The 13,450-nt window shown below is 48.6% G+C and overlaps 2 protein-coding genes across 3 annotated transcripts in view; both read left to right on the forward strand.

Annotated features, from left to right (window-relative positions):
* RNF216 (ring finger protein 216) overlaps window positions 1-13,450 on the forward strand; it is a 52,200-nt gene that overhangs the window by 25,709 nt on the left and 13,041 nt on the right. For both annotated transcript variants that reach the window (XM_083373160.1, XM_083373161.1), the window contains exon 14: window positions 12,898-12,995. In XM_083373160.1, coding sequence (XP_083229286.1) covers window positions 12,898-12,995 — 98 coding nt within the window. The remainder of the gene's footprint in view (window positions 1-12,897; window positions 12,996-13,450) is intronic.
* LOC310646147 (uncharacterized protein) lies at window positions 3,771-10,213 on the forward strand (the record flags this gene model as incomplete). Its single annotated transcript, XM_083372398.1, has 3 exons — window positions 3,771-3,905; window positions 8,529-9,047; window positions 9,091-10,213. The coding sequence occupies 3 exons, from the start codon at window positions 3,771-3,773 to the stop codon at window positions 9,916-9,918; spliced, it is 1,482 nt and encodes a 493-aa protein (XP_083228524.1). The 3' UTR covers window positions 9,919-10,213.

Raw genomic sequence — 13,450 nt, forward strand, 5'->3', positions numbered from 1 at the left:
TCTCCTCTCTCCTCTCTCTCTCTCTCTTTCTCCTCTCTCCTCTCCTCTCCCCTCTCTCTCTCTCTCTCTCCTCTCTCTCTTTCTCTCTCTCTTTCTCTTCTCTCTCTCTCTCCTCTCTCCTCTTTCTCTCTCTCTCCTCTCTCTCTCTCTCTTTCTCTCTCTCTCCTCTCTCTCTCTCTCTTTCTCTCTCTCTCCTCTCTCTCTCTCTCTCTCCTCTCTCTCTCTCTCTCTCTCTCTCTCTCTGTGTGTGTGTGTGTGTGTGTGTGTGTGTACACTTTCCTGGCACCTTGACTGGGAAGGAAGCAATTTGCATGCAACTGAGGCCCTTTTAAAGATCCATAGCTGTCTCCTTGGGGAAGCTTTGAATCTTGCTAACCAGATGTTCATGTTCCAGATGTTCTTTTGTTCATGGAATAACTCTGCCTTCCTAATGCAAAGGGCAGCGTATCTTTTCTTTCTCCTCCTGTCGAAACGGGACCGTTGCGGAAAACGGGAACAACAAGAGTTGGAAGGGACCTTGGAGGTCTTCTAGTCCAGCCCTCTGCTCAAGCATAAGACCCGCTACCATTTCAGACATGCAGGGGGGGGGTGTCCGAAAACGTAGATCAGCTTTTCCTGTTTTTCTTCCGTTTATCTGGAACAAAGGCGAGTTTTTCTCTTCCCCCCCCCCAATAGAGTTCTTTCAGATTTTAAATTGTGTAATATTTTATTTTTTTTTTTTAAATTAAAGGTTCCCCCGCACACGTGTGCTAGTCGTTTCCGACTCTAGGGGCCGGTGCTCATCTCCGTTTCAAAGCCGAAGAGCTGGCGCTTGTCCGAGGACGTCTCCGTGGTCATGTGGCCGGCATGACTCGACGCCAAAGGCGCACGGAACGCTGTTACCTTCCCACCGGAGTGGTCCCTATTTTTCTACTTGCATTTTTTACGTGCTTTCGAACTGCTAGGTTGGCAGAAGCTGGGACGCGTAACAGGCGCTCACTCTGCTATGCGGCACTCGGGATTCGACCCACCAAACTGCCAACCTTCTGATCGACAAGCTCAGCGTCCTAACCCACTGAGCCACCACGTCCCTTTTAAATTGTGTGGCAATCCTTAAATTGTGAAAGGCTGAATAACTTGAGCTCCTTCCAAAACTGCAGGAGAGGCTCAGCATATTTGGGATCTGACTTCCCAGGAAGAACGAGGTCTTGATCCTGTTTGCACCCCTCCCCTTTATACACACACACACACACACACACTCACACACACACTTTTTTTCCTCAACTTACCATTCTTAGTGGTGGTTTGCATTCCGCCGAACCTCTAAAACCAGGAATTTTTTTTAAAAGCCCGGAATTAAAATAGATTGGGCAGATTTGGGAAGTGAAACTTTTAAAGGGGGAATGTTCTGCCTTACTCTTCCTTCCATATATAGCCATCCAGTGGAGAAGATGATTCGGCTTTGGTGCCGATCAACTTGGAAATATATCCATAAGAGGCAAGCCGTTTGTCCGTCTTTCCAGCCGAGCTTTTTCTGGGCTTGTTCAAGCAGGAAGCTGTGGTTGGCCTCCAGTGACTTGTTTAATGCAGAAAAGGCCTAAGCTTGTCAGCATGAAGTCACGGCTGAGGGCTTAGCCTCCCCAAAATGGTCATCCTTGCAGAAGGTTTGAGGGTCAGTGACCCTTGGAGGCTGTTTGCAGGCCAGTGAAAAGTTGAATGCTGCATTGGCGGCTTTTTCCTGTAACATTTCAGCCATTGGGGTTGGAGCTTCTGCTACTAAACCGGTGCTTCTCAAAACCTTGGCAGCTTTAAGATGTCTGGACTTCAACTCCAGAATTCCCCCATCCCAGCATGGAAGCCAGCTGGCTGACTTTGAGCCAGTCACTAGGAGACTGTGAGTTCTAGTCCTGCCTTAGATGTGAGAGCCAGCTGGAAGATTTGGGGCCAACCACCAGGAGACAGTGAGTTCTAGTCCTGCCTCAGGCATGAAAGCCAGCTGGGGTGACTTTGGAAGAGTCACCAGGAGACGGTTTTAGTCCCACCTTAGCTATGGAAGTCACTGGGTGAGTTTGGACTAATCACCAGGAGACTGTGAGTTCTAGTCCCACCCTTAGGCCTGAAAGCCAGCTGGGTGACTTTGGGCCAATCACTAGGAGACTGTGAGTTCAAGTCCCACCTTAGGCCTGAAAGCCAGCTGGGTGACTTTGGGCCAATCACTAGGAGACTGTGAGTTCTAGTCCCACCCTTAGGCCTGAAAGCCCAGATGGGTGACTTTGGGCCAATCATTAGGAGACTGTGAGTTCAAGTCCCGCCTTAGGCCTGAAAGCCAGCTGGGTGACTTTGGGCCAATCACCAGGAGACGGTGAGTTCTAATCCCACCCTTAGGCCTGAAAGCCAGAGCAGTATCTTTGAGCCAGCCCCCTCTCTTCAGCCAACCCACCTCACCGAGTCGTCGTTGAGGGGTAAATAGGAGGAGGAAGGCGTATTATCTCTCTTCACCGCCCTGAGCCGTTTAAAAATAAACGAAAATAAAGACAGGGCAAATTCTAACAAACCAAGTGAGCAAAGGCCGGTATTGGGGAATGGCTTCCCCGATTCACTCACCTCCTAAGCTCACAACAGCCCTCCGGGCTGCTAAGGAGAACAGACGTGGCCTTGGAGAGCCCTTCTCTGCAACAATTTGCCGTGGCAAGAATCGCACAGCTTCCCATTGCCTCCGCAGAAAGGCAAAGTCAACACCTTGCCCTCGTTGCCCGTCCTCATGCATTGTACCCACCTCTTCCTCCTCCTCCTCCTCCTCCTCCTCTGATACTCCTCTGCCGTGTATCTGCAACCCAGAGAGCTCATCCTTTTTATCCTCAGCGTGATTCGTTTTCCAAGGCCATGCAAGAATAACCGGGTTTTCTTCCAGCATTGCCGGGGAGGGTTTCCAGGCGAAGCGAAGGCGAGGGTGCCTGCCCCGCTGTGCGGGCTGCGGGCTGGCTTCATGTCCTGACAACGCACACACACACACACACACCCCTCTTCAAAGGGCGAACCTCCGTAGCAAATCATCCCACGCGGCTGCTGTGCTTCTCTGGAGGCAGAAGTGTTTATACTCCAGGAACAGAACGGCTTGGGTTACTTTGCTGGAGTGAGCTCATCCTTGATTTTGGGCAAAGGAGAGGGCGAGATTGTAGTAGGGCAGGGGTAGGCAACCTCGGCTCTTTGATGACTCATGGACTTCAACTCCCAGAATTCCTGAGTCAGCATAGCTGACTCAGGAATTCTGGGAGTTGAAGTCTATGAGTCATCAAAGAGCCGAGGTTGCCTACCCCTGTAGTAGGGGCTTGTTTTAAGTTTGAGCAACCCTGATGGGTAGGACTAACAGGCGGTCCTCGTACGGCACGGCCGCGACGGAGCCCAAATTTTCCGTTGCTGAGCGAGAGACAGGTTGCCTGAAGGAATTGGGCCCGACTCTTAAGACCCTTTTTCAGCGCTGCTGGATCTTTGAAACGGTCACTAACCGCATTGCTGTAAGCCGAGGGCTTTCCAGCAGGGGTCTTCAAACTTGGCCCACTTTAAAAGACTTGTGGACTTCAGCTCCCAGAATTGCTCAGCCAGTCCTTCCTCAGACATCCGCAAGTCTTCAAAGTTGCCAGATTTGAAGGCCACTGACCTACGGGGTCCTTTTTTTTAAAAAAAAAAAAAGTCAGTTCCCGGTTAGATCAGGCCAGTCCCTTCTCTTTCATTGCCCAGTCAGCTCAGGTGACTCATAGCTTTGTGGTATCCTGCTCCTAGATGGAGGTGATATGGAGACCAACCTCCGTGGCCTCCACGAACATCCCAAGAAGCAGCTTCAGCCACCACATCAGTTCCCTGACATCTCTGGGGCTGTCTGGATAATTCCACAGCTATGCTGGGCCTCGGGCGGGCAGCGTCTGGCGGTGTTTATTTATCATATTTATTTATTTATCATATTTTTATACCGCCCTTCTCCCGAAGGACTCAGGGCAGTGTACAGGGCAATCATTTTGCCGCTCCAGCCAAAAAAAAAAAAGAGGGCCAAGCTGAAGCTCCAGGTCACAGTTGTCTCGCTATGACCTCGGAGAGCCCTTGGTCTTTTGTTTCCTAATTTGGTCAGAGAATAAGCCCAGCTTTTCTTGCTTAACCTCTTTCTTCAGAGAGAGGAAGAAAAAGACTCTTCCTTTAACATTTTGGAGCAGAAGAGGAAGTGATGGCTCTGGAAAGATCTGCAATGTAGTCTCGCTTCCTTTGCACTGCGTGTGTGTGCGTGTGCGTGTTTGTGCGTGTCCTTTCTAAAACCAAAAAAGGGTCTACCAATGGAGAGAACGGTGCTGGGAAGTTTCTGAAGAACATCAACTGATCTTGTTCAGATGTCTTCATGGCTAGAGATAGAAAAAGAGAGAGGACTAAGGCTGGACGGAGCCTGCCCCTTGGAGTCTGTTGTCTTCTCCAGACGCAAGCAGATAGTCCAAAGAGTGAAAGGATTCTTTAATTAAAGGAAATTACAAGAATTAAAGGAAAGAGGAGAGGGATGAGGGGGGTCCTTGGTGCTCTCTGAGCTCTCTTGTTTTCTTGCAGATGTTTCGTGACCCAACTAGGCCGCTTCATCTGGTGCTGCTGCTGATGTTACCTAGTTTGGGTCACGAAACATCTGCAAGAAGACAACCCAGCTCAGAGAGCACCAAGGACACACACGCACACACACCCCTCATTTCAACACTGAGCTACAAATATTCTCCTTTAAAGAGGACAGAGTTGGCTAGTTGGGAAAAAAATTATTTTATCAAAGACTTCGTTTGAACTAAAGTTGAATATGTACGATTGCAAGATGTGTTGGTTCTGCACCATTTTGTAAGATTATTTTTGGGGGGGAGCTTTTAGAACCAGCCCTGGGTGAGCTGGCCCTGATTATAATCTCAAACCGGGCTTCAAGCAGCTGCTTATGGTTATAACTATGATGGGATTCATAAGTTCGCAGCGGATTAGCTTACGTGCCCCGCGGAACCATAAATCGTGGCTTACAAGCCACAGTGGTTAAAATCGCAGAACACTAAGCCAAGCCCAAGCTGGGTGGGTTTGATGTGGTGAATCCAAGCAATACATCCATGAAAAGCAACCAAGTCCTGTGGTTTATCATTTCCCTTCATCAATTAAAAATCTTTTAACGTTTGATCTTAAAAAAAAAACCCTCCCAAGTTGCTTGTCCATGCTTCAGCATATGCTTCACCGGTTTCATATAAGCAAATGGCTGCAAATAATGTCCTCCTCACGGAAGCAATTTTTGTGGAAGCCATGGTTCCTCCTTCAGGGCTTCAAGAGAACTGCTGACCATCCTTAGAAGGGTCTTCCTAAAGGCTGGTGGTGTTGCTTGATAGACTCAAGAGCTTTGATTTCACACTTTCTTACAATGGGTTTCCTCTACCGAGCCCGTGTCCGTCATTTTCTTGGGCTGGCTTAGGTTTTCGCGAGAGCGCTCGGTCGCCTGCTGTCCCCCGCTACCAAGAGCAATTTTAAAAGGTCAGCGTGATGGGTTGGCCTTGATGCAAGCAACCATCCATAATGCAGGAGCAGTTTTAAGTGAAATGTTTGAGCTAAGTGGAGGCTTCAAGGTTAAACAGCTGTCATGTGTGGGCTGGCAGGCGATGCCGTCTTGGGAACTGGCGCTCATTTTTATTTTTATTTTTGGGTAATCCCATTTATATCCCGCCCTTCTCCGAAGACTCAGGGCGGCTTACAATCTAAGAAGCACAAATCAATGTGCTTAGCAATAGCCTTCATTTTATGTATATGCCTGCTTATTAGGGCTTTCACCACCACCCCAAGCGGCATTTTTACAAAGTCAGCTTATTGCCCCCAACAATCTGGGTCCTCATTTTACCTACCTCGGAAGGATGGAAGGCTGAGTCAACCTTGAGCCTGGTGGGACTCGAACCTGCACTAATTGCAGGCAGCTGGTGTTATACTTAAGGAGGCATTAGCCCACTGCTCCACCAAGGCTTTTTTCTTCTTCTAACAGAAGAGGCCAAAGGCTGGCTCAAGGTTTTTGCCTCTCTAGAATAAAATAAGGGAAAGGGAACGGGGTCTTTTCACTCCACTTCACTTCACTTCACTTCCATCTTCACTCCGTTCTCTTAGCGTCTGCTCCTTTTGCAAAACCCTGAATTGAAAACCCTCAAAGGGCAGTCTTTGCAGCTCAGGGTTGAAATGAGGGGTTCTCTGAGCTGGGTGGTTTTCTTGCAGACGTTTCATGACCCAACTAGGTAACGTCATCAGTTCTAGAAGGAAGTGGGGTTGATAGAGAGAAAGAGGAGGACTGTGGGGTCTTTGGTGCTCTCTGAGCTGGGTGGTTTACTTGCAGACGTTTCGTCACCCAACTAGGTAACATCATCAGTTCTTGGGGAGTGGGAGGAAGGAGGAAGAATTGTTGATTGGGGTTTTGGTGGCCTGTTCATGGTGCTGCTAAGCCCCCAAAGAAGAGGGAGTCAAGCTATTCTTCAAAGCGCCTGAAGGCAGGACAAGAAGCAACAGATGGAAACTAACCAAGGAGAGAAGCAACCTGGAACTAAGGAGAAACTTCCCGACAGTGAGAACGATTAACCAGTGGAACAGCCTGCCTCCAGAAGTTGTGGGTGCTCCATCACTGGAAGCTTTCCAGAAAAAACTGGATAGGCATTTTGGTCTGGAAAAGTATAGGGTCTGATTGAATTGGCGGTATGAACATTTGGACTAACCAACTACTTGCATCCCGACGGTCTCTGCCCGTAAATCGAGGATCAAAGGATGCTCTTGAGGGAAACGGCTTCTCTCCATTGTTGCCCTCTGGTGCAAACAGAGCAGATGCTTGCGTGAGGAGGCGGGCACCAGTGGAACGTGATGCGCAGCCCTGGCCAAGTCTTAGGCCCGGCTGCAGTTTTGGAGAATGAGGTCAGAAGTGCTGGGAGCCAAGGGGAGTCAAAACACTGGAGCTGCCTTCTCAAAGCCAGGCGGTCAGCTGGGAAAAACAACAACCGCTGGAAGCAGAAATATGCCTGCTATGAAGCCATCTAAATACCAGACAGGCTGTAAGCTGCCTCTTCCATCAGCTATCCCTGGCAGCACCGCCTCGGCATTAACTGGCGCACAGCCAGAAGCCAACGCTTGGGACGTTCCTGGTAATCTGTAAGGAGAGTGCAGTGGTCACAAGCGCGAGGACCGAGCAGCAAAACTTAGACGGAGGGCAGGAGAAAAGTGGGCAGAACCAGGGCAAAAACCGAGATTGGGTTCAAGCTTCAGCAGCCGTGTTCTGTTTTAAGCGTTCCGTAAGTTCCCCCTTAGCTCAGTGGGTTAGGACGCTGAGCTTGTCAATCAGAAGGTCGGCAGTTTGGCGGGTCGAATCCCGAGTGCCGCGTAGCAGAGTGAGCGCCTGTTACTCGTCCCAGCTTCTGCCAACCTAGCAGTTCGAAAGCACGTAAAAAATGCAAGTAGTAAAATAGGGACCGCTCCGGTGGGAAGGTAACAGCGTTCCGTGCGCCTTTGGCGTCTAGTCATGCCGGCCACATGACCACGGAGATGTCCTCGGACAAGCACTGGCTCTTCAGCTTTGAAACGGAGATGAGCACCGGCCCTTAGAGTCGGAAACGACTAGCACGCGTGTGCGGGGGAACCTTTACCTTTAAGTTCCCCCTTTGGCGCGTGGAAAATGAAACCCGGGTCATTTTTGAAGAGGGTCAGTAGGCTGCGTGCAATTCTCTCTTCTCGCCACGAGCATCTTGTTCTAGGTAGCCCCAGACGCTGCAGGGATGGGATGAAGGTAGGAGGGGGCGGGCAAAAAAGTGGAGCTGCTTCCTTTTATAATCCAGTTTTTTTTTAAAAAAAATTTCTTTTTTATTTCAAGAGACCTACGGCCCTCTGGAGGAGAGAAACTGCGTTTTTGGTGGTTTCGGAGGAAAAGCAACCTCTTAACAGGGTGGCGCTTTAAGTTTTTAATTTTAACCTTGAGGAGGTTGGTGTCTTACAGGCTTTGACTTCCAAGCCCTGCCAAGGTTCTACTCTCCTCCCGCCTGTGTGGTTACCCAAAGTTGTGGGTTCTTAAATCTGGCTGGTCCAGCTTTAGTTCAAGACAGTTTTTCAGGGGTTTTGCAGTGGCTGTCAAGGCCTTGCCAGGGACGGCCAGCAGGGGGCCCCCAAACCCTGGATTTTGAAGATTTGCTTCCCACCCCCATTTTCTCCAAGCCAACCCGGAGCATCAACTTTTTATCAATTAAATCCATTAAATTGATCAGGATCTTTCGTCTTTCTTTAAAGGTAGTCCTCAACATAGGAGAGCAGCATGTTGGTGCTGTCTGAGCTTGGCTGTTTCGTGACCCAAACTAGGTAACATCATCAGTGCTAGAAGGGGGGAGGGGTTTACAAAGAGGAGGAGGTGGAGGAGGAGGAGATGAAGATGACGATGAAGAAGAACAAGAAAAAGGAGGAGGAGGAGGAGAGGTCCTTGAGCTCTGTGAGCTGGCTTGTTTTCTTGCAGACATTTCATTATCCAAACTACATAACATCATCAGTGCTAGGGTTTGCAAAGAGGAGGAGGAGATGAGGAAGAAGAGGAAGAAGAAGAAGAAGAAGAAGAAGAAGAAGAAGAAGAAGAAGAAGAAGAAGAAGAAGAAGAAGAAGAAGAAGAAGAAGAGGAGGAGGAGGAGGAGGAGGAGGAGGAGGAAGAGGAGAAGAAGAAGAAGAAGAAGAAGAAGAAGAAGAAGAAGAAGAAGAAGAAGAAGAAGAAGAGGAGGAGGAGGAGAAGAGGAGAAGGAGGAAGAAGAAGAAGAGGAGGAGGAGGAGAAGAGGAGAAGGAGGAAGAAGAAGAGGAGGAGGAGAAGAAGAAGAAGAAGAAGAAGAAGAAGAAGAAGTGGAGGAGGAGGAGGAGAAGAGGAGAAGGAGGAAGAAGAAGAAGAGGAGGAGGAGGAGAAGAGGAGAAGGAGGAAGAAGAAGAGGAGGAGGAGGAGGAGGAGAAGAAGAAGAAGAAGAAGAAGAAGAAGAAGAAGAAGAAGAAGAAGAAGAAGAAGAAGAAGAAGAAGAAGAAGAAGAAGAAGAAGACAACAAACCTCCAGAAGCAACAACATCAAACCTCCAGGAGCAACAACAACAAACCTCCAGGAGCAACAACAACAAACCTCCAGGAGCAACAACAACAAACCTCCAGAAGCAACAACAACAAACCTCCAGAAGCAACAACAACAAACCTCCAGAAGCAACAACAACAAACCTCCAGAAGTAACAACAACAAACCTCCAGGAGCAACAACAACAAACCTCCAGGAGCAACAACAACAACAAACCTCCAGAAGCAACAACAACAAACCTCCAGAAGCAACAACAACAAACCTCCAGAAGCAACAACAACAAACCTCCAGAAGCAACAACAACAAACCTCCAGAAGCAACAACAACAAACCTCCAGAAGTTGTGGGCGCTCCATCACTGGAGGCTTTCAAGAAGAAACCGGACAACCATTTGTCCGAAATGTTAGAGGCTCTCCTGAGCTTGGAGCAGGGGGTTGGACTAGAAGACCTCCAAGGTCCCTTCCAACTCTCTTATTCTCTTCCGTTATTCATTGCTGCTTCTTAGTTTATCTAGCAAGCTCACCCTATTTTTCCAAATCTGTGACAGAAGAAACCTTTGCAAAAATAGAAATGTCCCGAGTCTTTTTCCCCCTCAGTACTGGAATTAACCTGGCTTTTGCAGAGACTCTGCGTCCTGCTGCTTTAAGAAACAAAGGTAGCTTGTCTCTTTTTCTCCTTCAGGACCAAAAAAACAACAACACGGTAACTCCCTTCCAACATCTGGTGATATTTTTCAGAAGACACAGCTGCTCAGGAGGGGGCAGACTCAGCCAGATCTTCAAGGTCGCTCCTCAAACGAGCCGTCCACAATGGGCAATTATTCCATTTTGTTTTTTTAATTTTTGACCTTCCTCTTTGGCAGGTGTTGTTTTCATAATTCCGAAAAGCCAGCATCCAAAAAAAGTTTGTCCGGCATTGGGAACACGGCTGCAAAACGTTCTGTAATTCCCTAATCCCGGCCTGTCTGCTAAGGGTTAAACGTGCGCTGTGTTTTTGCTTTTTTTTTTTTTTTTTTTTAGAGAAAAGTGTTCCTTTTTCTTCCAAATCCTGTGCCTGATCCTTCTCAGCCCTTTGGAGCATGGGAACCAGCGCTAATCAAATCACTAGATCCTTTTTTCTTCCTGGAAGACACGGGTTTTCTGCTTGCAAACACATTCGCACTGCGCGGTGACTGTTCAAAGTTACAGCGGCACTGAAAAACGGTGACTTAGGGCCCCTTTTCACAAAAAAAAACCCATAAAAATTCAGCCGCTTAGCAGCTGACTCGCATTTACGACGGTGGCAGCGTCCCCGGGATCACGTAATCCCCTTTGGCCACCTTCTGACAGCAAAGTCGAAATGGGGAAATCGGATTCGCTGAACCACCGTGTTGCTAACTTCACAGCTGCAGCGATTCGCCAAACAGCTGTGGCAGGAAAGGTAAAAATGGGGCAAGGCATAACAGCTGTCTCACTCAGCGGCATAAATTTTGGGCTCCGTGGTGGTCGTACGTTGAGGACTACCTGTATTTATTACTTCAGTTTGCGCGGCCATCCACTCGTCATGCAACTGGGGAAAAATGCAACAGAAACAGCAGATGGCCGCCTGCTTGACCCCCTAAAATTTGGTGTTTTTCCTGCTTTTTGGAAGACCGTCGTGTTTGGGCACTGAGCGATCACGCCCTGCGGAAAGATTTATTTATTTATTTAGTTAGTTAGTTACATTTATATACCGCCCTATTCCCTGAGGACTCAGGGCGGTTTACAGGGAATTAAAAAATCCACCATACAAAAGTTAAAAAACCAAATTAAAAAAACCAAATTAAAAAGAGCACCGCTGTTTGCCTTCTCTGTTCAAAATATCTTTTTCTGCTCCTTAACAGTTTGCAAGGTGTCACGATAGCATTATTCCAGACTCTGCGTGTCTCTCTGTGTGCAATGACTTTGAATAGTTCACGCTGATTAACGGTTAATTGCATGGGTCTGCGGAGGGTTTAACACCGTGCTTTTCAACCATGCCTGGCTGAGGAATTCTGGGAGTTGAAGTCCACAAGCCAGGGTTGAAGACCCCTGGACTAATTTAACAAGTGTGCAGTGATTCACTTAAACCCTGTGGCAAGAAAGGCCACAAAATGAGGCAAAGCAGCGGTGTTTTGCTTAGCAACATCGATTTGGGGGGGTCTGTCATGGCTGTAACTCAAGGACTTCCCGTAGTTGAAGGGAACCTATGAGAGGGTTCTGGAAAAGGCGGCCAAGCCAGGTCTGGCGAGATCAGAGCTTTTGAAATGGAAACCTACCTTTCTCTCTCTCTCTCCTTTTCTGAATTCTCACAAACTGGAATTGTGATGCAAGACTTGGCAAGTCCTTTACCAACTTCTCCTTTTCCCCCCCCCCCCTTCCATTTGTGTCGGAGAACAGCCCGTAGATGCTCCAGAGTTGTTTTACTACAGGCTTGCCCTTCAACACACAGTTTCTTGCTTTCCTTGCACAAGCCTTGCAAGGCCGTAAATATCTTGATTGCACAACCCCACTTTTCTGCAGCAGAGTCACAAAAGAGACCCATGCAAATAAACATGGAAATTGACCCCGGTGTTGAAACCTTCCTGTGTGTTTGTTTTGCGGTATCGCTTCGTCCCATCCATGGGGAAAAATAAAACAAATAATAGTTTAGTTATCTGCCCCAAAGTACACATTGTCCTCGACTTACGGCGACAATTTGAGCCTAGCTTTTATGTCGCTAAGCCAGACATGTATTCAGCGAATCTTGCCCCGTTTTACAATCTTTCTCGCCACGGGTGTTTAGCGACCGGTCAATGTTACAGTGGCACCATACCACCCCCGACATATGACCCTTTTTCACACTTAACAACCGCTGCAGCACCCCCCAGAGTCCCGTGATCAAAATTCCCACACTCTTGGCCGCTGATGTGTGCTTAACAACGGTTGCGGGTTCCCAGGGTCACGTGGTCAGCTTTTGGGACCGCCTGACGAGCCGAGTTAGCCGTGTTGCTAACTTCAAAACTGCAGAGATTCGCTTAATGGCGGTGGTGAGTAAGGCCATAAAGCGAGGCCAAGCTCGCTTGACAGATGTCTCACTTAGCAGCCAGAAATGTTGGCCTCCGTTGCAGTCACAGGTCGAGGACTCGCCGTATATATTTACAGCTCTTCTGCAGAAACACACCGTCCGTTGCTAGCTTCGTGTCCAATGAACACGCTTAGCTCTTCCCGTCGCGCAGAGCTTCACGGTCCACTCGAGCCTCCTTGACACTTGGCAAGGAGCGGTGTAGCTAATCCTTCTGGATCCTTTGCTGATGGAAACCATCCAGCCTCAGCAGCTCGTGTCAACGTTTATCCTTTCCCAAACCCATTGAGGTTGGCTTGGCAATCTTCCTTTCCTCCACTCTGCAGCTGTTGACAACGTGCTTCGTCTTTTTATCGCCCTCCACACAGGCAGCCTGGTGTTGTGTGGGATGAAGTCCAGGGGTGCTTTTTTGGGGGGGGGGAGGCTGCTCTGATCCACAAGGTGGCAATATTAGCTGCAAGAAAGCGGTTCTCCTGAGGTTCTGGAGATGGTTATCTTCAGAGAGCGACATGGGGGTGGGAGGGTGAATCTCTCTCCCAGAATCTATAGCAGGGGTCTTCAAACTCGGCCCTTTTATGACTCATGGACTTCAACTCCCAGAATTCCTCAGCCAGACATGCTAGCTGAGGAATTCTGGGAGTTGAAGTCCATGAGTCATAAAAGGGCCGAGTTTGAAGACCCCTGATCTATAGGTTGAAACGCATAGGTTGCTTTGTGATCTCTGTCTGTGTCTCCTTGGCTTCATGTCTCTGCTTGCCTTTCCAGGAAACCTGCAGGAAATGCCAAGGCCTGTGGAAGGAACACATGAACCTCAGCTGTGAACAGCTGGCCGAAAAGGATGACATCAAATACAGGACATCCATGTAAGTGTCTTTAGCGTTGGGACCGGGAGGGGGAGGGGTGGGCAGAAGAAAACAAACCTCACCCCATCCAGATGCCAACAGTTCTGCAAATGTCGCTCTGATGTGCTAGCATTTTGCTTCTTAACCCATTAAAAAAAAAAGAACGAGGAGTCTGGTCCTGTAGCACCTCCTCTGAGGAACACATTCTATTAAAAGGAACAAACTTTGGCACTTTTCCTGATTTTTTTGTTTTGTTTTTGTTTTTGGTGCCCTTAGACCAGGGGTAGGCAACCTCGGCTCTTTTATGACTCGTGGACTTCAACTCCCAGAATTCCTGAGCCAGCATGAGGGAACTATGCCCGCCTCATGACTCGTAGACTTCAACTCCCAGAATTCCTGAGCCAGCCATGCTGAGGGGAAAGAGAGAGGTTTCTAAACTGAGCCACACTGGCTCAGGAATTCTGGGAGTTGAAGTC

The sequence above is a fragment of the Vipera ursinii genome (genome assembly GCF_947247035.1).
Source record: "Vipera ursinii genome assembly, chromosome: 13".
Taxonomy (NCBI): domain Eukaryota; kingdom Metazoa; phylum Chordata; class Lepidosauria; order Squamata; family Viperidae; genus Vipera; species Vipera ursinii.